Genomic DNA, 24,707 nt, shown 5'->3' with positions numbered 1-24,707 from the left:
TATTAAAAGCTTTATGAACTACGATAAATTGAACAAACTACTTGCATAATTCCTAATGTAAGGTAATTTAATAAAAGACTTCGTCAACATAATTTCAGGGCAATTCGTAACTTTAATTTAATAGCTAATTTGCACGAGTTTGTACAATCTCATTTTTTTAAATTTAAGTACAATTTGCTCATCTCCCAATGAGGGATGGGGTTTGGTGCCATGCTTTCTAAAAATAGTAAGTTTTCATACAAACTAAATTATATGAATTCATACAAACTAGCTACATTTTTGACATTACATATAAGTTCCATTTCCTCGTAAAGACTGATGTATTTTTTTTGTGTCAAGCACATGCTTATGGTCCGGCGCAGCCTTCACACGGTCGCATAGCCCTCGCCATGGCTGATGCAGACGCTGACGTGCACCTCTAAAAAAATGTAACTTCATGTCGCATCAACGCATTGCTTACGCACTGTGATTGGTCAGCTTGGTAGCGCTGACAAGCGTGGGCAGTGCTAAGAGCAGCGAGCCCAATGGAGCGAATGTTTACAAGTGTCAAATCCCGTGATGGAGCTCCAGATGGAAACTTTTGTTTTGTGTTTACCTTATGATTAAAGTTGTTGCACGTCCGCCAGTTCCTGCCTCCGAATGAGCGAGTTTTAGCTACTTTTAGCTTCAGAAAAAACAAGAAACTCGACACAGAGGAACAAAAAAACTACTGCCAGCTAGTGTTTCAGAAGTGTTATTGCGGAACAAAACAAACAGTTCGCAAAATTATAAATGCACAACTATGCGTAAGGTAGGTACAGTGGGTCACGCAGATTACTCGATGCAGAAGTATAAATCAGCCTTAAGACTTTGGGCTGAACTTTAACTATCATATTAATCCTGCCTTTTCTCTGCTGGGAAAAAAGTTTATAGATGAATTTTTCTATGCAACAGCATAATAATTTACAGTAAATTTAAGTACAAAAAACTATTTTATTTAAAGGCACAGCCCAAACAATCAGCTATGCTACTTCTCTATGTCGTCATTCACAGTGAGTGTTTTGTTAGTGAAGTCTAGATCTGTAACAGACTAAATGCATTGTAGATGTGTTCAACACTTCATTGTGATCCTACAGCTTTACGAGCTTCATAATTTTTTGAACCACTCGGGCCGCAGTCTCAGCACTCCTCGAAGAAGCTGCTGACTTCACATGAATATCAGCATAAATATCGCTTCCTAATGAGCAGGGAACGGTTTCGGCTTTCTGCAGATGCGCAACTCTCCATTAATCCTTTCAAGTTACTGAAGATGCACTGCGTGTGGTACAACTAAACCCCTGCAGTTTGTTGTAGGATTAAGGTTTACTTGAGTGGAACTTTCTAGTGCGTCCGATGGGACGTTCTGCTAGACGATGAATGACTGCACTGTGCTGTATTGACTAGATGTTGACTGTCAATGTGCTTCTTTAGTTCGGCCTCTTGAGGTCTTGAAATTGGCTGGTGCGAGACGTCTAAAACGGAGTGCGTTTCACTAAAAGGAAGAGAATTTATATTTAGCCACTGCTAAATCTTTAATCTCATGCTGCGGCAGCTCTGTTATTCATTTTTAACGGCGTTCCTGAGGAACAGTGTGTGTATTTGTTTTTGAGTAATGACTTCTGATATCTGAATGTGTGTGCAAACTTTGGCTAAAGACTAATGATTTGTTATATCCAAGGATGAAAACTTTAACAATAAGGATGTAGTTGTAGGGGCCTTTTACACAACAATGTTTTCAGCCAAACATAGGGAACTTTTTTTGACGCATTTATCATGTTTGTTTACATGACAATGGCATTTTTGAGACTGAAAACTGGTTCCAAAGGGAAAGTTTTTGAAAACACTCGTAAAATGAAAGTCTTTGAAAAACAAGGATAATATACGCACACACAGTGCATGTTCGCAGAGGTTTGAATTAAAGGAAAGGCAAACAAACATACAAAAATGCAGAGTACATGATAGTGTTGTTGCTTAAATGTTTCCCAACGCTTTATTTGAGCAAAGATTTACTTCACATTATAACAAACATCTTATAATTTACATGACAAATTATACATACACACTAGTGCTGAGGTGACAGTGCCAAATACTGGCCTGTTATACGTAATAAAGCGTTTTTGGCCATATTTGCTGATGTGGAAAGATCATTTTGGAAACATTGAAAACAATCTAGCCAAAAAAAATAATTAAATAAAATTTTGGCTATAACATCGTTTAAAAGTAGCCTTAAAATATTCTGTGTCTACATCTGCACCAAATATATAGCTAAATATCTCAATAGTAATAATATCAAATAATATTATTGGAATCACTTTCAAAAGTATTTTTTTTCCAGGTGATGAATGATTGAAACTACAAAAAAATAATAAAACCCATCAGAAGAAGGGGCAATGGAACCATATGTTCACATTAAAGACATTCTGTGTTTGCTCCAATAAGCATTAGGAATCAGTTCTCCAAAAAGAGCTAAACAAGAACCATGGTTCTGACTTGGCATTTGTAACACAGTGTTTTTGACATTTTTACCAATGTGGGAATGCAGATAATTTTAAAAGCATTGTCATGTAAGCATTAAAGTTTTTTTTTTTTTTTAAAAACACAAGGGAAAAACTTTCTATTATTGGCTAGATTGGTGTTGTGTAAACATATAGCTTTAAAAACATTCAGTATTCATGTACACTAAATCTATAGTCAAAGAGAAATAGTAATATTGGAATCACTATCAGTTTGTTTTTTGAGATGATGACTGATAAATAATAAAACCCATCAGAATTAGAGGAGGAATTGGAAATAATGTATATGTTGATGTTAAAGACATTCTGTGTTTGCTCCATTTTGCATGAAGAATTAGTTCTCCAAAATAGCTAAATTGGAACCATGGTTCCCCCTTTATACAGCCATATGAAAACCATATGTTAAATTAGCATTAACATTAGTTTTCACAAAAACTGAAAGTTTTTCCCTTGAGATTAGAAAAAAAATCAACGCTTACAACGCTTTTCAACATGATCTGTGTTTCCACATTGGCAAAAAAATAAAAAAATTAAAAAACGGGTGTTATGTATGCCAGGTAATTATTTGGCTTTGTCACCCTGTTAGTAAAAAGCACCAGTAAGATGATAAAGTGCTGTGCAGAAGTACCCTACCAAACACAGAAAGTTCTACTAATGTTCCCATATGGTTCCTATTTAGTTATTTTGGGAACTATTTCCTTAGATAAAATAGGAGTACAAAGTAAAATCCCAGCAAATGCAAAAACATAGTTTTAAAAACATTTAGTGTTCGGCTACACTAAATCTATAGTCAAAGAGAAAAAATATCATTGTAATTACTACCCAAATTTTGTTCACCGGGTGATGACTGATAAAAACCACCAAGAAGAATAAAAACCCATCAGAATAAGAAGGGAAATTTGAACTATATGTTTACGTTAAAGACTTTCTCCATTTTGCATGAATAACCAGTTCTCCAAATAGAGCTAAATGAGAACCATGAGAAACTTTTTGTGTTTACTAGAGTACTTATAATCCTTTAATTTATGTAAAGCACTTCAAATTACCATTGTGTATGAAATGTGTTATATAAATAAACTTTATATAGCCTTGCTATATTGTAGCATATTTTATGTTAGGTATTAGTAATCTCTCCTTAAAAGTAGTAGAAACCATTTGTTAACATGTAGGGAACCACTTTGCTGAGATGCTTCTGTAGCACATTTTACACTATACTGTGCAATCTTACTTTAGTAACTTATTCTACCAATAAACTATAAGCAGCAACTATTTGAGTGCTTGCTGGGACACGTCTGTGACACATTTTAGACTATACTGCACCATTTTACCTTAGGAATCAGATCCACCCTAAAATAACCAAATGGGAACTAACTTATGAAGTTAGGGAAATGTTCTACATTTGCTTAAATACAATGTTTCATGCTATACAGTTGCAATTTTACTTTAGGAATTGGTTCGCTCTTAAATAACCAAACAGGAACCATACAATAACATTAAGGGAACGTTCTGTTTGCTAGTCTACTTCTGTACAACATTTTACTCCATACTGTACAATTTTGATTATAAACTGGCTCCCCACACAAACACAACCATTCAGTAACATTAAAGGGTATATTCTCAGTTTGCTGATATATTTCTTTATCACATTATATTTAATATCATACCACAAAACAGACTAGAGAGACTAAACTGTGCCATACTGTACTGTACAATCATTCAGAAAAGAGATGCACAAACAGTCCTGAAACGCAGATCGAGTACCTTTGAGACTTTGGCTGACCCTGTGGAGGTAGATGAGATATCTGGGATGGCTCATCCAGTCTCAGGACAGAGGATTCAGGTGCATTAGAGGTCAATATGAGGTCGATAACTGGACATGAGCCACACTGATGTGCTGACATCACAGTGTGAAAAGATGAAATCTGATCCCGGCCACTTTAGATGCAGCAGAACATTCAAACGCATGGCTTTACTGCAGGGCAAGGCATATATGCGGGATAATGTTTGGATATATGTCCGAGACGAACACTGTATAGATCAATATTAACATAATACACTTGTCTGAATACTGGAGTGGAGAGTGACGGCGAAAAGCAAAGAGGAATCCAAATGTGTATGCAATCATAGCATTTCAATAGCTGGTATAACTTTAGATGGTAAAGAAATTGTGTTTGTTTGACTAATTAACCTGTTCATATATGTGTAGATTTATATTTATATTTGAATAATAAATGAGGCAGATCCCAAACTGAAAAGCAGGGGGGGGGGGAGAAGATCAGGGGCCACTTTTGTTTATTTTTGTAGGACACTTTTTATATTAGCGAATATCTCTGAAATTTATTGGAAGACTCTGTTTCTGCCTTACCTAACTTGTTTTTTATTTTTTTTATTATCGAGTTCATTAACCCCCAGTAACTCAGTGGTTATGTGACTCACCTCTCACTCCAGAGACCCGGGTTCTATCCCTGAGTCTGACAGACGAATGAGTAGAATAAGTAGCAGTGCCATAGTTGTATATATATATATGAGTAATATCACACAAGTAGCAGTGCAATGTGGCTGTATATCGGTACTGGTGGGAGGTGTGCATTGGCACAAGGCTGCAGGCCAAGTGCCTTAATGTATCACTAGTGATGATATACAGCCACATAGTTTTGAAACTCGTATGATATTGCAATTTTACAACAGTTTGACAGCATAATCGTGAAAACACACACACACACACACACACACTAGGGCTGTGTGATTTGGGAAAAATTTCTAATTGCGATTTTTTTTGACAGATATTGCAATTTTGATTTGATTTGCGATTTTAATTTTGTAGTCAAGCTTTAGCTCAATATCTGTATTGTAGCTTCTTACTGCTAGTGTTAATTAAAAAAGGTACTTAAAAGATATTACCTTATTAGCAAACATCTCTGAAATTGAACTTTGCTGTTGCTTATTGTTTTTGCCTTTTATAACTTTTTTTTGTTATCAATAAATATCCACAAAGAAGCAAGTTGCCTTTCATTGATCAGGTTCATCAACTCTCAGTAGCTCAGTGGTTACATGAATCACCTCTCACGCCAGAGACCCGGGTTCTTACAGTGACAGACGAAGAAAAACAAGACAAAGACAATGAAGAAGACCAAGCAGATGACCATGTAGACGAAGACCGAGAAAACGACGAAGACTGAGAAGACTAATACCAAGATGACATCCAAGACAAAGAAGCTGACAATGACCATAAGGACAAAGAAGATGAAGACTAAGACCAAGATGTCGTGAAAGAACAAGACAAAGCAGATGATGACCAAGAAGATGAAGAAAACGACCAAGACCAAAAAGATGACGACAAGCATAAGGACAAAGATGACGAAGAAGACTAAGACATAGCAACCAATGACCAAGAGCAAGAAGATGATGATGACCATAATGACGAAGATAAAAAAGATGACGACGATGACGAAGACAAAGATGAAGACCAAGATCATGACCAAGATGAAGATAAAAATAAAGTAGATGATGACAAAGAAGATGAAGACTAAGACAAAAAGACCAAGAAGATGAAGACCAAGGCAAAAATGATGACAAGAAAAAGAAGACTTAGATGATGAAGAAGAAGAACAACAGCAACAAGTCTCAACTGGCAGTACTTTTAGTTGACTTTTTAGCAAGCTGGTCCTTGTATAGCTGTGGTGATTTTTTTAGGCGCTGGTTGTTGTATTTCCTCGTGCTGTGGCAACAATTCAATGACAGCTCTTACAAATGACCTGATTTTGTTTGGGGGATGTGACTTTGAAACCAAGATATTACCGATGTGCTGTTTTCTTTGATATTAATTAGTCCATTAATGCTTCTGAAGTGGCAGACGCCATTATTCCACTCATTCACGTGTTCATGTTTGTTTGTTTTTTTTATTGTGGGCATTCCCTATAGTTCAGTTGCAAAATTCTGATTGGGCAGAACAAAAGTGTGCTTCATCAATTGCTAGTAAGACAGAGGTCATGCATTTCCTCTGGGCGGGGGAAGTTAAATAATGTATATTTCATATCATCGCAACATTTAAAATCACAATTGCAATTCGATTTTGATTAATCGCACAGCCCTAACACACACACACATATTCACACACACACACACACACATATATATGTATGTGTATATATATATATATATATATATATATATATATATATATATATATATATATATATATATATATATATATATATATATATATATATATATATATATTGTAAAAACTAACATTTAAAGTTAGTTAAACACTAAAAATTATATTCAAATGTAAAATGTTAAATATATAGAATAAACAATTCACACTTGACTGCTCATGATTGATGAAATGCTCAAAAAATGTATATAATAAATAAATATTAATTATGCTTAATGTTATTAATAAATGTCAATTTTTTCTCATTTTATTTTGCAGCTGTTTCTATAATGCGGCATAGTGCGTCAGCATTTGGGTTTGCAGTAAGTATGCAATCACATACTTAAACTTAATTATATAATGAGTCATCATTTGTCGTAATGCTTTGTTTTCTTCGTTCACAGTTTGACGCCACACTGGATGTCCTGTCCTCCATTATTGTGCTTTGGCGATACAGTAATGCTGCAGCCGTTCATTCAGCACACAGAGAATACATGTGAGTATACATGATGAAAGAAAAAAAGACATGAGCGGCCCAGGGTTTGAGCTCTGTGGGGATTCTGGGTAGACTCAGCAGCCAATTAGATGCCGTTTCTGGGCAACAAGCAGAGCAGAAGGTCAGCCTGATCTTTCACGATAATGATGTGATTTTGACATGTTCCTCAGCTGAAGAAGAACATTAATCACCGTTCAGTGGTCAAACGATTTATGAGTGACACACAACTAATTACCTAAACCCTAGTCATTAAAGCATGATGGGCTGTTCCTTTAAATACAAATTAGCATCAGTTAACCTTTTACTAAAATCCACAAAGGTGTTTTGGGTGGTTGCTAGGTGGATCTCAGTGGTTGCTAGGGTGTTGCTAGTTGTTTAGTTGTGTTTTCATTGGTTGCACAGGTGTTTCTGGGTATTGCTAGGTGGATTGTAGAGTTGTGATGTTTCTAGGTTGATATAAGTGTATTCTCAGTGGTTGCTAGGGTGTTGCTATGTGGATATTAGCTAGGTGTGTTTTCAGTGATTGCACAGGTGTTTCTGGATGGATCTTAGTGTGTTCTGATTGGTTGCTAGGTTGTTGGTAGGTGGATCTAAGTATTTGGATGTTTCTAGGTGGATCTTAGGGTATTCTCAGTGGTTGCTAGGGTGTTGCTAGGTGGATATTCGCTAGGTGTGTTTTCAGTGGTTGTACAGGTTTTTTTGGGTGGATCTTAGTGTGTACTGATTGGTTGCTAGAGTGTTGCTAAGTGGATCTATTGGGATGTTTCTAGGTGGATCTTAATATATTCTCAGTGGTTGCTATGGTGTTGCTAGGTGGATATTAGTATTATGATGTTTCTAGGTGGATCTTAGTGTATTCTCCGTGGCTGCTAGGGTGTTGCTAGGTGTGTTTCAGTGGTTGCCCATGTTTCTGGGTGGATCTTAGTATGTTCTGATTGGTTGCTAGGGTGTTCCTAGGTGGATATTAGCTATGTGTGTTTTCAGTGGTTGCACAGGTGTTTCTGGGTGGATCTTAGTGTGTTCTGATTGGTTTCTAGGGTGTTGCTAGGTGAACCTTACTATAAGGATATTTCTAGGTGGATCTTAGTGTTTTCTCAGTGGTTGCTAGGGTGTTGCCAGGTGTGTTTTTAGTGGTTGCACATGTGTTTCTGGGTGGATCTTCGTGTGTTCTGATTGGTTACTAGGGTGTTGCTAGGTCGGCCTTAGTGTGGTCGGTAGTGGGTTGTTAAAATATACCAGATGTTGCTACCAGATGATTGCAAGGATGTTCTGAGAGGTTTCTAGGTCGTTGCTACACAGATCTTAATTTGTTCTGAGTGGTCTCCGAGCCATTAATATCTGTATATCTGGATATGTGTTTTGACAAGTTGTTCTGCATATTTTCTAGGGTGTTGCTAGGTGGTCTTACTCTATTCAGAGTCACCACTATGAGGCTACTGAAGTGTTTCCACTAAACTTGCTTATAGCACTTATTCATTGTTGCTCTTGGTTGTGTAAATTGCTTCCTTGTCCTCATTTGTAAGTCGCTTTGGATAAAAGCGTCTGCTAAATGACTAAATGTAAATGTAGACGATTGCTTGAATGTTCTAAATGGTTGCTAGGATGTTGCTAGGTGGATCTTTGTGTATTTTGAGTAGTTGCTGATGCATTGCTAGGTGGATTTTAGTTATTCTAAGCGACTGTTAACTTTGTATGGCATTGCTATGTAGATTTTTCTGTGTATTGAATTATTTTAAAGCATTGCTGGGTTTATTTTAGTGTGTTTTTCATGATTTCTAGGGTGTTGCTAGGTGTATCTTGTGCATTACGCATGGTTGCTGCTATGAGGTCACTAAAGTGTTCGGTATCGCTACCAGGTGTTTGCTAGTATGTTCAAATGGGTTGGTAGAGCATTGCAAGGCAGATTTAGTTGTTTTCTTACTGGTTAGTAACATGCCAGAGGTGTATTTTAGTTCATTATGCATGGTTTACAGGGCGTTACAAGGTGGATCTTGATGTGTTCTTGATGGTTACTAGTGAGTTGCTATGAAGATACTATGAAGAATGACCTTGCTAGAGTGCTTGCTAGGTGGACCTCTGTGACTTCTGAGTGGTTGCTAGGACATTAGGTGGATTCTAATGTGTTTTTATTGCTTGTCTGAATGGTTGCTACAGTGTTTTCAGGGCCTTCTAGTCATAGATATACACTAGATATCACATACTAGATATCGCATACGGACCCTGAGTATGCGTCAATACCGCCGCCACATTTGTACAGTGCTCCCAGGACATGTCATTCCACTGCACTAGTAAAGACTAAAGCCAATGTGAAGATGCTGAACTTTTGTGCTGTGTACAGGTGTAGTAACAAGCAAACAAAGAAAACAAAGCACATAACATTTCATAGGTAAGGTCCTCCACTGCACCCTAATCCCACATTCGTTTCAAAGAAGCGCTACCCTGTACTAAAATGGAGGCTGTATTGACGCATTCCTTCCAATAGACAACATAACGTAGGTGACATCTGATGTAAATGTCTATGCATTCTAGTGAGCTTCTATAAAGTTAAATTGTTGCTATTACTGTAGGTAGTTGCTAAATTTTGCAGGGTTGACCTTTGTGTGTCCTGAAATGTTGCTTAGAAGTTGTTATACGGTTTATAAGGTGTTCTCAGTGGTTGCTAAAGCATCAATTGGTGGTTACTAATGGTAAGCCGTGAATGCTAGTTTTGACTTGGTAGCTACTAAGGTATGATTCTGATTGGTTACTAGGACATTTGTGTTCCTCTGCTGTAGGAGACCATTAATGGGCATGTTGTGGTCATGGAATATAAGCACAACACAGTTTATTAGCTAAGTAAATGATATGTTGTTGATAGGAATGCACTGATTGGGAATTTTTAGCCGATACAGATAACCGATAACTTGAAATATTAGTAGCCGATAAACAGCCGATATAGTTGCGATATAGTAGCCAATAAATGTAATTTTTTTTTTTTTTTTTTTTTACAAATTTTCAGTCACTGAACATTAACCAAAATCAAAATATATATTTTAAGGGAAATGAAGCACTCTTACATTATTTACATTATAGTTATATATTTAAATAGTAGTTTATATTATTTTGTAAATTGGTTTCCACTTTAATGGAAATATATATTACAAACTAGATTAATGTTTTTTGCTATAGATTTTAGACTTGAAGCACTGCCATCTTGGAATATCGCTGTCTCTTACGTTAAGGGGTTGGTTCCGTTCCCTCAGCTGAACAGACACAGTGGAAGTAAAGGACTGAACACAGAGACTGTAAAGCCTAGTTTAACACAATGCTTGAAGTCGTGGGAGTGAAGCTGGTGCAAATACAAGCGTCAGATGTACAGTTGAAACCAGAAGTTTACATACACTTTAAAAAAAGGAAAATAACCATTTAAAAAAAAATGTCTGATGGTAAATCATACTAAACGTTTACTAATTTAGGTCTGTTAGGATTACCTAAATGATTTACATTTGCTAAATGCTAGAATAATGAGAATGTCTTTTTTGAGAATTTTTTATTAATTTCTAGAAAGTCAAAGGTTTACATACATTTCCTTGTTTTTTTAGCTTTGCTTTTAAACTGTATAACTTTGTTCAAATGTTTTAGATATTCTTCCACAAGCTTCTCACAATAGTTTGAAGCAATTTTGGCCCATTCCTCCTGATATAATTGGTGTAACTGAGTAAGATTTGTTGCCTGTCTTGCTCGCACAAGCTTTTTCAACTCTGCCCACAAATTTTCTATAGGATTGAGGTCAGGGGTTTGTGATGACCACTCCTAAACATTCACTCTTGCTGTCCTCAAAGCACATTTTAACTAATTTGGCAGTATGCTTAGGGTCATGGTCTGTTTGGAAGACTCATTTTTGGCCAAGCTTTATTTTCTGGCTGATGTCTTGAGATGTTGCTTCAGTATTTCTACATAATGTTCTTTCTTCATGATGCCATCTATGCAGTGAAGTCGACCAGTCCCTCCTGCAGCAAAACAACCCTACAACATGATGCGGTCGCCCCCATGTTTCTAGGCTTCTAAGCTTTTCCCTTTGTCCTCCAAATGTAACACTGGTCATTATGTTTAAACAGTTCAATCTTAGTTCCATCAGACCACAGAACATGTCTCCAAAAATTATTATTTTTCGCAGTGTAATTTGGCAAATTCTGGCTTTTTTATGTTGATTCTGGCTTGTTGATTTTTCATGTTGTCACACAAGGAAGCAGTGTGTTTGAGGTCTTCCTTAAATACTATTCTATAGCTGTGCCTCCAATTAACTCAAATGTTGTTGGGGTGGTTGCGTGATGGCGTGAAGTGAAAACCGGGGAGGGTGGGGGTGATGATTATGATCATGTGAAGTGAAGACCAGGGTGGGGGTTGGCGTGATGCTTATGACCGCATGAAATGAAGATGAGGTGGGTTGTTGCATATGATTGCGCGAAGTGAAAACCCAGGGAGCTGAGGGTGGGTGTTGAGGTTGGGTTGTGGATGCTTAGGCTCACGCAAATTGAAGATCTGCCGGGAGGAAGGAGGAGGCCTGGCCGTAAATGGCCGTTTTAGACCCCTGCGCTACACTCAAATTTCTAATCTGTCAAATTCTACTAATCATTTCCCTTTACTTGTTAGACCTGCTTCTGTTGGACGCAAAGATAATCGGCAACCATTGACTTCCATAGTTTTGGTTTTGCCTTAATGTCAATGGTTTTTAGCTTTCATCAAAATTTCTATTTTTGTGTTCAACAGAAGAGACTCATAAAGGTCTGGAAGCACTTGAGGGTAAATAAATATTGAGTAAATTTTAAATTTTGTGTGAACGATCCCTTCAAAACAGGTAAACCTTTCTCAAACCATCAGTTTTAATGGATGGAGGGCAGGCAGACAGACTCCCCTGAGTAGTGGCACTGCTCTGGGTTTCATGTCTAAAGAGGGTCCTTAGACAGTCTCTCTCTGTGTTCGGCTTCCCTTATCGGCTAACAGGCAAGAATAGAGATGGCAGAAGGGCAGGAAGGCTTTGTGAACAGAAAGAAAGAGGAGGAAGAGGAGCCGGAGACAGGACAAAGGCAGACGTGTGCAAACACCGCTCGACTAGACAGACCTGAATCAAGCGTACAGTACAGACACACACTCATGTAATGAATCCATCTGTAACGCGCAGGCTGGTGGTCTCTGGGGGAATCTGAAGAGATGTGGATCGCCGTGGAGACAGATTACATCATAACACCAGCTGCATTAGAGAGATACATATCGATTGGACTAGTTGAGTCATAAACAATGAAAAAAATTTTTATTGGAAAGTTCAAAAAGCTAGATGTGGCTAATAATATGTCTAGCTAGATCTTAGGGAAAGGTTGCAAGGTAGATACTACAAAATTTTGAGGGCACTGTAAGGGAGTTGCTATGGGAAACTAAAGAATTCTGTGTTGCTACGGGTTGATTGTTGAACGGGAAGTAACTGAGACTTTTATTTCATCATGTTGAAGTACTTACAACTGAAATGGAATATTGAGTTGGGGTGGGGCTTTCTTTTTGCACATCATTCCCTCCAAGCAAACTAAACGTAAGAGAGGCGTAGCTAAGAATATTGTTGCTGAAGCAGTCAAACTGAGGGTGCTTTCACACTAGCACTTTTGGTCCGCACCCAATTTCGTTTGACGTCAGAGTTGGGTACGTTTAGCTAGTGTGAACGATGTCTTCTGAACCCGTGAACCGTACGCGAGTCCGCCTGAAAGAGTTGGTCTGGGGTACAATTCGTGTGAACTCTGGTCTTGTTCACTTCTGGTATAAATGCAATCATACCAAATAACGGAAGTATACCGCCAACTGCACAACAAATTGTTTTCATAATGTTTATTCGTGTTTGTGAGTGTGTGTGTGTCACATACAGTACTGTACTTTAGTGACAAGCGGGACTGAATCAGGGCAAACAGTGATAATGTCTGCTTGTCTCCTCTAAAAATATTGACTTATGTTCTAAATGTTTATAATATTTTTGCAGGCAATAGACACAAGTCGCTTTCTGTATGTAAAACCAAAATATTCAGTAAAAGCAGAACGAATGTGATAAGCGTACATCTTTCCATTTTGGTCTATGCTTTTGTGGCTGGCACCTAGCAACAGCTGTACACACAACAGCAGCTCGATAACGCCAGCGTACCGGGGTTCAGAAGGAAAAAAAACAAAACAGTGTGAACACAAACTAACCGAGAACAAAGAGCTTAGAATGACCAAGAGGCGACACTCAATAGAACGTTCAATTGCAACAGCAGCGCCCAGCAACAGCCCTGGATTCCGCCATTTTGGAGTGAAAGTGATCGGCCGTCCATTGGATCTCATTACTTTTGCGATGGCAAGCAGCTGCTTTGTTTTTTATTTATCTATTTAAAAAGCGTATTAAAGCTGAGATACAATCTGAAAGACGACAATACAACATTTATTATCACAATCATCAGCACTTTTAATATTTTATTTTACAGACTTATAATATGCTGTTGTTCTAATGGAGTTTTCATATCAAAATAGCCGCCGCGCCCTCTAGTGGCTGTTTCCCAAATTACACTAGAGTGTCGCCTCTTGGTCATTCTAAGCTCTTTGCCGAGAAGGTGGTAGGGGAGGATAATCGAACTTGGGTTCGGTCCAGGCAAAGGAACCAAGTGTGAAAGCACCCTGACTCAATAGAGAAGGACCAACACTCCAAACTCACAAGCAAGTGGTCAGACCATTTTTGTTTTTTCAGTTCATTAACTTGGATTCATTTTTCATCTAAAAATATCAATGAGCACTAGCAAAATAAACAGTGAAAATTTAGATTTCACACAGACTTCGAAGGGCACCTATTTTGCTAAAGTGCTTTCAATTAATGCTAAGCTGAAATATTTCTAGGTAATTATTAGAATGTTTGAAGCATTTTAGCTAAAGATACTAGGTTGTTGCTATGCACCTACTAAGGTGCTAAATGGCTAGTTCTTGCAATGCTACAGTGCTCTATTGACCTTATTCTAAAATGCGGAAGTGCGCCTGTTTTCGCGATTGTCTTAGAACTTCCGTTTCAGTCGCCTATGGGAGAAATGACAAGGAATAATAAACGGCAAAAAACGGTCAAACTACTTGCTCTACAAACAAATGTTTGCATGACAGACCAAGTAGAATAATATAACAAGGAAATATCAGTTTGCAACACCAAACAGCGAAACGAGCAGTTTTTAATGTCTAAAAATGAATGGAAGTGAATGAGACCGGAAGTCTCGTGCCAAAAAGATTCAAATGGCAGCGCCCGCTCGTCTGCGGAGAATAAGGTCAATATGTTGATAGATGAGTGCTTACTGTTCACAAGTCAAAACTTGATTTGGCTTGAACTAAATATACTTATTCTTTTAAAAAAGTCCTAAATTAGCTTGCAGGTTGTCAATCAGTAACTGAAAGAAAATAACTTTCTAAAAAATAAAAACAACTTTCACACTAATGTGCAGAGTGAGTTTTTTTTATGTATGTGCATCAGTAGAGTTCCTCCTTGGCCTGATTTATAAAGATGAACTAGATTAAATTAATCTGCATGTCTTAATTTCATCTTAATTTGATCTCCAGAGACTGTATCTAGCTGTGTGTGTGTGTGAAAGTGTTTGTTTGGTTTAATCACTAACCAAAACACAGACTTAACGGACTGAGCTAGCAAAGCCGCTACGATTACGATCTGCGTGTGAGAAACGGAGCAGAACGGCAGTAAAAAAATTCGCCAGATTTAACCTGACTACCCCTGCGGCTGAGTAAACAGTAGAACAGATGCTCTCGCCTATTAACCAGCCCTAATTAGACAACTACAGCTCTCGCCGCCTTCATTTATAAACCCAGAGCTTGACAGGCCTAATGGAAATGAGCTACTAAAGCGAGCAGAAGCTTCAGAGACGTGTTTTATTAACTGACTCAGACACAGGAGGGGAATTAGACCATGAATTTAATAAAGCTTCAGTTGAATTGATGTTGTGAGTTATGCTGTGTACCTGTGCGTGTGTGTTTTCCAGAGCATGTGTTATCCTTGGGGTCGTCTTCATCCTGTCGGCCATAACAATCTTGGTGAAAGCCATCCATGATCTTGCCACAAAACTGGAACCAGAAGTGGTAAGAAAACAACAAACACATTGTTTTGCATTATATTTGGTTAGTTGATTCACTTGTCATTGATTCATTTAGCCATTGATTCATTCATTGGAATCAGCTGATGCATTGTTCCATTGATTGATTTGTTTGTTTGCTCAATCAGCCATTGATTCATGTAGTGGGTCAGCTGATGGATTGTTCCATTGGTTGATTTGTTTGTTTGTTGTTTCATTCAGCCATTGATTCGTTCATTGCATCAGCGGACGGATTGTTTTATTGGCTGGTTGGTTGGTTTGTTTGTTCATTTAGCCATTGTTTCGTTCATTGCATCAGCGGATGGATTGCTCCATTGGCTGGTTGGTTTGTGTTTGCTCATTCAGCCATTGATTTGTTCAGGGAATCAGCTGATGAATTTTTCCATTAGTTTATTTGTTTGTTTGTTAATTCAGTTGTTGATTCATTCATTAAATCAGCTGATGGATTGTTCAATTGGTTAATTTGTTTGTTTGTTCATTCAGTTATTGATTCGTTCATTGGATCAGCTGATGGATTGTTCCATTGATTGATTTGTTTGTTTGTTTGTTCATTCAGCCATTGATTCATTCATTGCATCAGCAGATGGATTGTTCCATTGGCTAGTTGGTTGGTTTGTTTGTTCATGCAACCATTGATTCATTCATTGGCTCAGCTGATGGATTGTTTACGTTGGTTGATTTGTTTGTTTGTTTGTGTGTTTGTTCATTCAACTACTCATTCATTTATTGGCCCAGCTGATGGATTGTTGTGTTGGTTGATTTCTATGTTTGCTGATGGGTTAATCCATTGGTTGATTCATTGGTTTGTTTTTTAATTTAGCCATTGGTTTGTGTAGGAAATTAGCAGATGGATTGTTCCATTGGTTGATTTGTTTGTTTGTTTGTTTGTTTGTTTGTTTGTTCATTCAACCATTGATTTGTTTAGGGAATCAGCGGATGGATTGTTCCATTGGTTGATTTGTTTGTTTGTTTGTTTGTTTGTTTGTTTATTAGGGATGTAACGGTATCAGAATTTCACGGTACGGTAATACCTCGGTATGAATGTCACGGTACGGTATTTATTGAATCATTTACAGGAAAAAACAAAACTTATGAAAATACTCCAAAAAAGTGCCAAAAGTGTCAATGACATACAAATTAGCCATCTATCTGTAAGCTTTGAAACAGGAACTTCAATTTAATAACAAAAAAAATATTAAACCATGTAAAAAATAAAGTTTCAATTTAGTATTGTTGAAAACTCATCACATTCAACATTTAATCACACTCAGCCCATCTACCCAGATGAAAGCTCTGCTAGTCGGACTTCTCATCAAGCATCTCCCGCTGGATCTAATCTCAATATATTTATTAAACGGGATATTTCATTTATCTTGTTGTCTTTATCTAACGACATATTCCCTGACTTTGGTCATTGGAATCTATTACTTGTTCTCAGGTAACGTGTTTTGGCTGAGCGCAAAGATAAGTTAATGATTAATGTAACCACGTACATTCTGTATATTGACTGATCGCTTGCCTTTATTTCCTATAATGTATAAACTTATTGTATGTTATACTTTTAAAATGGCCATTATCGATTCTTAAAACTGATACTCAGCAAAAGAGAGGCTGTGTTTCGTATTTTCACTGAAATTGAAAGGAGGCAGTTGTTACCGGCTCCGTTTTGTTATAAATATCCACACAGTGAAGATGACGCTCATCTTATGCAGCACGACACCTCAACATTTCTGCTGTCTAAGTTGCTAATATTAAAATGAAAATAGGCAGTTCCTTAAATCATGTTTACATTTTATTGTTGATAAAGTGAAACAACGAAGCCAGGGTGATGTGAATGAAGTTATAAAGTACACTGTTCCCTTGAAGATTTACCCGTGTCCTCGGTATAGTCTGCTTTTCCATATCAAACTGAGAAGAAGAGACTGCAGCCTTGATCAAACTTGCGAAGTCTGAACTTACAAGGAGAGGATGCAGAACTGAACTGTGCGTGTTAGGCTACTTAATATTCAGGAAAAGCCCCAATCAGAGAGGCGAATGTCAGCAGCCCCGCCTCCGTTTTCAGATGTCTCCGTTTTCCATTATCCACAATGAGACATTATCCACACATTTCGAAACGCTCCGTTTTCGGCGCTCGAGAACTCCGGCGTAGTGTGGACGGTTGGCGTAACCGTAGCAAAACTTATGCGTTTTCAAACTAAAACGCATTAGTGTAAACGGGGCCTTAGAGTTTTCCAGCTCTTTTCATCCCCGCTTCTAGCAGCACACTCCATTTCCGCATTACTGGATCTGTAGCGACAACAGACCGCAAGGGATGATGGTCAAGCATGGGCTGATGGGTATTGTAGTTTTCGCTACCTCCCGTTCGCTTTATTCGCCTAAGCAAATTTTCTCAGAAGACCTATAGTTTTACCGAGTCATGCGACTTCGGTAATATCGAAAAAAATTAATATTGCGGTATGACGGTATTTACAATACCGTTACATCCCTATTGTTTATTCAACCATTGATTAATTCATTGGCTCAGCTGATGGATTGTTCCGTTGGTTGATATTTTTGCTCATTCAGCCAATCAGCCATTCAGATTCGTTCAGTGGATCAGCTGTTAGATTGCTCCATTGGTTTTTGCTTGTTCATTCAGTGATTGATTCATCCATTGAAATAGCTAATAGATTACTCCAGTGGTTGACTGAGGTATTTTTTTAGTTGTTCGTTCATTCACCAGTTCATTCATTTATTGGATTGGTTGAGTGTTTGATGATATTTTGTTTATTGATTACTCACTGACTTACAGGTAGACTTTATTGTTCCAGACAATGACTAATTCATCCATTGGATTGGTTGTTTTCTTCCCCTAATGAATGGATTAATTTGGTGTACTATTTATTTCCTAAGTTTCAGTGTGTGATTCATTGTTTTTTATATTCATTTATTCACTCACTGATTGATTGATTGATTGATTAATTGATTGATAAATTGATCCAACAGTTTGTCTGTTTACTGATTTTTTGATTCAATGAATTGATTCATTTACCCATTTGCTCATTCACTAGTTTATTTATTTATTTGATTGATTGATTGATTGATGGATTGATGGATTGTTTGATTTGTTTATTTACTGACATATCATTCTAGTGGATGATTCATTCATCAATTTGCTCATTCACTCATTGATTCATTCATACATTTTACTGCAATGCAATGTGCATTTATATAGCGCATTCATTTGCATGGCCATACACCCAAAGTAATTCACGATAATAAGGGGAGGTGGGTGGCGACTGCAGCCACAGGACAATGGCGCCAGTGATCTCACCACACAACAGCTATTGGTGGAGTTGACAAACAGTGATAGTGTTACACCCCTCCTCTTGCCATGGGATTTTTAATGACCACAGAGAGTTAGGACCTCGGTTTAACGTCTCACCCGAAAAATGGCGCTCACTGAAAGTATAGTGTCCCCAGGTTGAGTGCCCCCTACCCGCATCACTAACACCACTTCCACCAGCAACCTAGTTTTCCAGCACAGTTTTCCACAGGCACACTAGTTTTCCACAGGCAGCCTCTACTCTAGCCCGCCTGACAACCCGAGTGTGGACAAACCATAGGCTGACAACTGCAACAAAGATGGCAGTGTACAATGCTTGCGTCATCAGCACTCTGCTGTATGGGAGTGAGACATGGACCACCTATGCAAGACAGGAGAGGAGACTGAACACCTTCCACCTAAGAGGTCTGCGTCGCGTTCTGGGCATTACCTGGCAGGACAAAGTCTCCAACGTCAAAGTCTTGACTCGAGCCGGCCTTCCCAGCATGTATACCATGCTCTGACAACGTCGCCTGCGCTGGCTTGGCCATGTGTGCCGTATGGAGGATGGGAGAATCCCAAAGGATATCCTTTACGGAGAACTCTCATCTGGGAAGAGAACAACAGGACGCCCATTTCTGAGATTTAAAGATGTCGTGAAGAGGGACATGAAGGCCCTCGACATAAACACCAAGTCCTGGGAAGACCTCGCAGCAGACCGCCTGAAATGGAGGTGCACCCTGACCAAACAGCTCAAGTCAGGTGAGAAGAACATGATGCGTGCGTCAGAGGACAAGCGAGTTCACCGAAAGGTGCAGAGCATCAGCCAGGGAGCCACCTATCAATGCGACTGCTGCGGTAAAAAATGCCTCTCCCGCATTGGTCTCTTCAGCCACCAACGACTCTGTCTTAAACAATCAGTCATGCCTCAAGATAAGAGCTAGGATACGTCATCCATGGTCAACACTGACCGACGGAGGCCTACTACTGAAAGTATAGTGTCCCCAGGTTGAGTGCCCCCTACCCGCATCACTAACACCACTTCCACCATCAACCTAGTTTTCCCATGTGGTCTCCCATCCAGGTGCTGACCAGGCTCAGCCCTGCATAGCTTCAGTGAGTAACCAGTCTAGGGCTGCAGGTTGTGGCATTGGATATGGCATTGGATTGGTTGATTAATAGTTTAGGTGGTTGAATCTTTCATTTGTTCACATACTCACTTATTGTTCCATATGAACATTTAATCGTTTCTATATTCCTCAGTGGACTGATTTACTAACTCAATAGTTAATCAGTTCAACTGGATAAGTAATTGTTCCAGTGGTTAATTAATTAATTATTTAATCAGTTTCTTCATTCATTGAATCATTTATTTTATTGTGTTTGTTGTTTGATCATTCCAGTATTTGATTCTTTCAAATGGTTGATTGCTTGTTGTTCAAGTGGTCGATTCATTGATTATTTCAACAGTTCCATAGTTTAATTTGTCTGTTTACTGACTTGTTCTTTCAGTAGATGATTCATTTGTTTGCTCATTCATTCATTCGATTGGTTGATTAATTGATCTAGTGATTGACTCTTTTATTTGTTCATATGCTGACTTATTGCTCTAATGGAAAGTTCATTTATTTGTTTTTCTTTTTCGTTGATACGTTAACTTAATAAGTAATTGTTCCAGTGATTGAATCATTCATTAATCTGTTCCTTCACTCATTCACAGATTAATTTATTGTGTTAGTTGATTGGCTGCTTCAGCATTTCATTCTTTCATGTGTTTCTTTACAGACTTATTGTTGCAGTTGATGATTCATTTGTTTGTTTGTTCACTCCCTCACTGATTGAAAACACTAATTGTTCCAGTGGTTGATTCTTTTATTTGTTTGCTCGCTGACTGATTGCAGAGGCTGATTAATCTGTTTTGATCTGAGTAATCAGTCCAGAGGACTGGTTGACTGATTGTTCCAGTGGTTGATGTATTTCGTTTTTGTTTAGTTCCCCGACTCATTGATTAATTCATTACAATGGTTAATTTATTGCTCCAGGAGTCGATTCATGTTTCATTCAGCAGATTGTTTGTCTGATTGTTCCAGTAGTTGATTCATTCAATGGACTGATTGACTCATTGATTGTTCTTGACTCGCAAACTGCTTCAGGGATTGATTTTTTTGTGACCAGCTGTTCAGATTTAGTCATTTCCGTGTACATTAGCTCTAAACATTTGTACATTCGCATCTTATTTCCCTGCTGGCTTTGTATTGACTATAAACTCCATTCGAGAGTCTCTCAGGTGAAGGACGCCACACGCAAACACAACACTCATTTTTACATGCCGCCGGTTGTGTGAGTTTTCCCTCGGCTGGAACTAACGGCGCCTGCTAAACCGCAGAAGTGTAAAGCTGAATGAAGACGACGGAGACGAGGTGTGAAGTCACGGACCAGATTAGAATAGTATGATATCACTGTTGCCAGGCAACATCAAGAGGGGGAATAGTTTTCCCTAAACCAGTTACCCCTCCACTATCTCTCTCTCTCTCTCTCTCTCTCAATCTGTCTCTCCATCCATCTTGCTGTGATGAAATGAGACTCCTAAAGCCTCAATCTGGTACTGCATCTGTGCTCTGAAAGTTCCACTGCTATATTCCTTGAAGATAATAACCTTCTTTTTTTAATTATGAGCTAACAAATAATGCACAACTTTCAGACTAGTTTTAAAAAGTATTGCTTCATTACAAACATGACAATTAGAACTATTACAAATTTAAATAGGAACAAAAAAATCTACAATTATATGATGAGACCTAAAAAAAGGGTTTTGTGACATGTTAACTAAAAAAAGTTTTATAATGAAATAGAGAGAACTAAATTGTTTCTACAATAACATAAGAACGAAAAAAAGAAGATAATAACCTTTTTTTGTAAATTAAGCAATAAACAAATCTTGCACAACTTTTAAACTAGTTTTAAAAACGATTACTTCAATACATAGGCGTTTAAATAATAAAAGGATTTAAAAAGTTCTATTACCATATAATTGGAAGTCAAATGGTTTTGCAAAGGCAAAGAGAACTAAAATGTATTTGCAATTACTGAGAGACTAAAAACGTTTCCAAATAAGGTTCTATATTGACATACCAAAAACTGTTCCTGTTCAATTATGACATTGGGTTGAAAAAGGTTCTTCAATGACACTAAAAACTAATAAAAAAAGTCTACAATGATATGATGAGAACTAAAAAAAAGTTTGGTGACAAGAACTAAAAAATCTTTCATGAAATATGTTAACTAAAAAGGTTTCTACACTGAGATAGGGATAACAAAATTGTTTCTGCAATGACAAAAGAACTAAAAAAAAATTAAACACTAAACAAACATTGCATAACTTTCAAAATATATGTACAATACATATATGTTCTCAATAGAAATAGAATTTAAAAAGTTAATTTATACTATTAATATATAATTAATACTAATACTATTAATATATAATTGGAAGTAAAATGGTTATAAAGGCAAAGAGAACTTAAATGTATTTGCAATTACAAAGAGATTAAAAAAGTTTCTACAGCAAAAAGAACTAAAACAGGTTCTATATTGATTTAACAAAAACTATCTGTACTAAAATGTTTCTATTATAAAATTAGACTGGAAAGAGTTCTATAATGACAATTAGAAAGTTATAATAATAGAAACAAAAAATCTATAATAATATAATGAGAACCAAAAAAGGTTTGGTTACATACTATAACTAAAAAAGCTTTCATGAAATTCATGACATCATTTCATGGGGGAAACCGGAGCACCCGGAGGAAACCCATGCGAACGCGGGGAGAACATGCAAACTCTACACAGAAACGCCAACTGACCTAGCTGAGGCTCGAATCAGCGACCTTCTTGCTGCGAGATGACAGCACTACCTACTGCGCTACCGCGTCACCCAGCTTTCATAAAATATGATAACTAAAAAATTTGTTTTACAATTAGAGAGAATAAATTGTTTCTACAAGGACATAAGAACTAGAATATAGAATATGACTTTTTTTATTATTATTATGAGATAAACAAACATTGCACAACTTATATACTACTGTAGTTTGATTTTTTTCTCTTAAATCAATACATAGATTTTCTAAATAATAATAGTATTAAAAAGTTCTATTAAAATACAATTGGGAAAAAAAATGGTTACAAAAAATAAAGATAACTAAAATGTATTGCAATTACGAAGAGATAAAAAAAGTTTCTACAGTGACAAGAACTAAATAAGTTTCAATGTCGACATAACAAGAACAATGTGTTTCTGACAACAACTAAATATGTTTCTATCATGACATTAGACTGAAAACAGTTCTATAATGACAACTAGAACCACTAAAGTTATAATTATAGGAACTTAAAGTTACAATGATCTGATGAAAACTAAAAAAAAAGGTTTGGTGACAAGAACTAAAAAAAGCTTTCATGACATATGTTAACTAAAAATTCTATAATGAGATAGAGAGAACTAAATTGATTCTACAATGGCATAAGAACTAAAAATGAAGATAATAAGTAAACAAACATTGCACAATTTTCATACTAGTTTTTTTTTTTTGGATTTTCTAAATAATATTATTTTAAAAGTTTTATTAATATAATTGGAAGTAAAATGGGTACAAAGGCAAAGAGAACTTAAATTTATTTGCAGTTACTAAGAAACTAAAAAAACTTTCACAGTGACAAGAACTAAAAAAAGATTCTATGTCGACATAAGAACAATGTGTTTCTGACAACAACTAACATGCTTTTCAATGACATTAGATTGAAACGAGTTCTATAATGACAATTAGAACTAGTGATGTTTTAGTATTAGGAACTACAAAAATCTACAGTGATATGATGAGAACTAAAAAAGCTTTCATGACATAAGTTAACTGATAAGGTTTTTCACTGGGATAGAGAGAACTACATTGTTTCTATAATGACATAAGAACTAAAAAAAATGTTCTTTGACATAACAAGAGCCAAAATAATTCAGCAAATCAACTCAAAACTCAAGAAATAATCCATAAAGGTTCTACAATGACAGAGAACTACATTTTTTTCTATGAAGTCAACTAGAACCACAAAAAACAAAAAGGTTTTTACAGTGATTTTAAAAGATCTAAACAATGTTTTTATGACATACAAGAACTAAAAAAGGTCAAACAGTTTTTGAGAACTTTTTTAATGACAACAATTAAAAGAGCTTTTGTGATGACAGGAACAAAACAGTTTGACAACTACAAATTTACCTACATGACAACAAGTACTGCAAGTAGCTCTACTTTGTTTAAGACACAAGGACATAATGACAAGAACTTAAAAGGTTCTATGATGATATGATGAGGCTGAAAGCGATTTTATTTTAACATAGCAAAAATTAAAAAAGTTTCTACAATGATGACAAAACTAAAGAAGTTTGTTGACAACGAAAACTGAAAATGTTTCTATTATGATATTATGAGAACTCTGATGACATTATGAATTTTTGGGAACTTGAAAAGATCTTTGACATGGGATGACAATCTCATGGGACATTTTTTTTTTCATGAGACTATAAATATTTTTTTGACTTTACTTTGTCTTTGTAGCAAATAAAATTTGGGTGTAAATTAACATATAAGATTATAACCAGATAAGAGATACAGAGAAAAAGGAGGAGAGAGCCAGACAGCCAGAGAGAGAGAGAGAGAGAGAGAGAGAGAGACTGTGCTGATGTTTTAATCAGGACTCTAGCTTCTCTCTAGAGGATTCCTGTTCCTGTCTCAGCGTGTAAAGCTGGGTTTTGGCGCATACAAGCATCGCCTAAAAATAGATCCAATATTTCTCCCTCCCTTCATCTGCTGCTGATGTCAGAAACATTTCCCCTCCCTTCTTTTCTCTATCTTATTTTTCTCACATACTCTCTCTCTCTCTCTCTCTAATGCTCGTTCGTTCTCTAATGAAATGTTAATGAGCTGTTCTGAACAAGGTGTGTAAGATGGACAGCCCCCTTTTGCAATCCCATGCGTTCGTTTCCGAGACATATTGATGTTTTCCTGGTGCTATAAAATCAATAGCATGGTCTTTT

At 36.9% G+C, this 24,707-nt stretch overlaps 1 protein-coding gene across 2 annotated transcripts in view; it reads left to right on the top strand.

Moving 5' to 3' along the window:
- tmem163b (transmembrane protein 163b) overlaps nucleotides 1–24,707 on the top strand; it is a 71,099-nt gene that overhangs the window by 23,126 nt on the left and 23,266 nt on the right. For both annotated transcript variants that reach the window (XM_002666219.8, NM_001423848.1), the window contains exons 3-5: nucleotides 6,967–7,010; nucleotides 7,092–7,183; nucleotides 15,205–15,301. In XM_002666219.8, the coding sequence (XP_002666265.2) occupies nucleotides 6,967–7,010; nucleotides 7,092–7,183; nucleotides 15,205–15,301 (233 nt within the window). The remainder of the gene's footprint in view (nucleotides 1–6,966; nucleotides 7,011–7,091; nucleotides 7,184–15,204; nucleotides 15,302–24,707) is intronic.

The sequence above is a fragment of the Danio rerio genome, chromosome 22 (assembly GCF_049306965.1).
Source record: "Danio rerio strain Tuebingen ecotype United States chromosome 22, GRCz12tu, whole genome shotgun sequence".
Lineage (NCBI taxonomy): Eukaryota > Metazoa > Chordata > Actinopteri > Cypriniformes > Danionidae > Danio > Danio rerio.
This window is presented reverse-complemented; position numbering and strand designations above follow the sequence as displayed.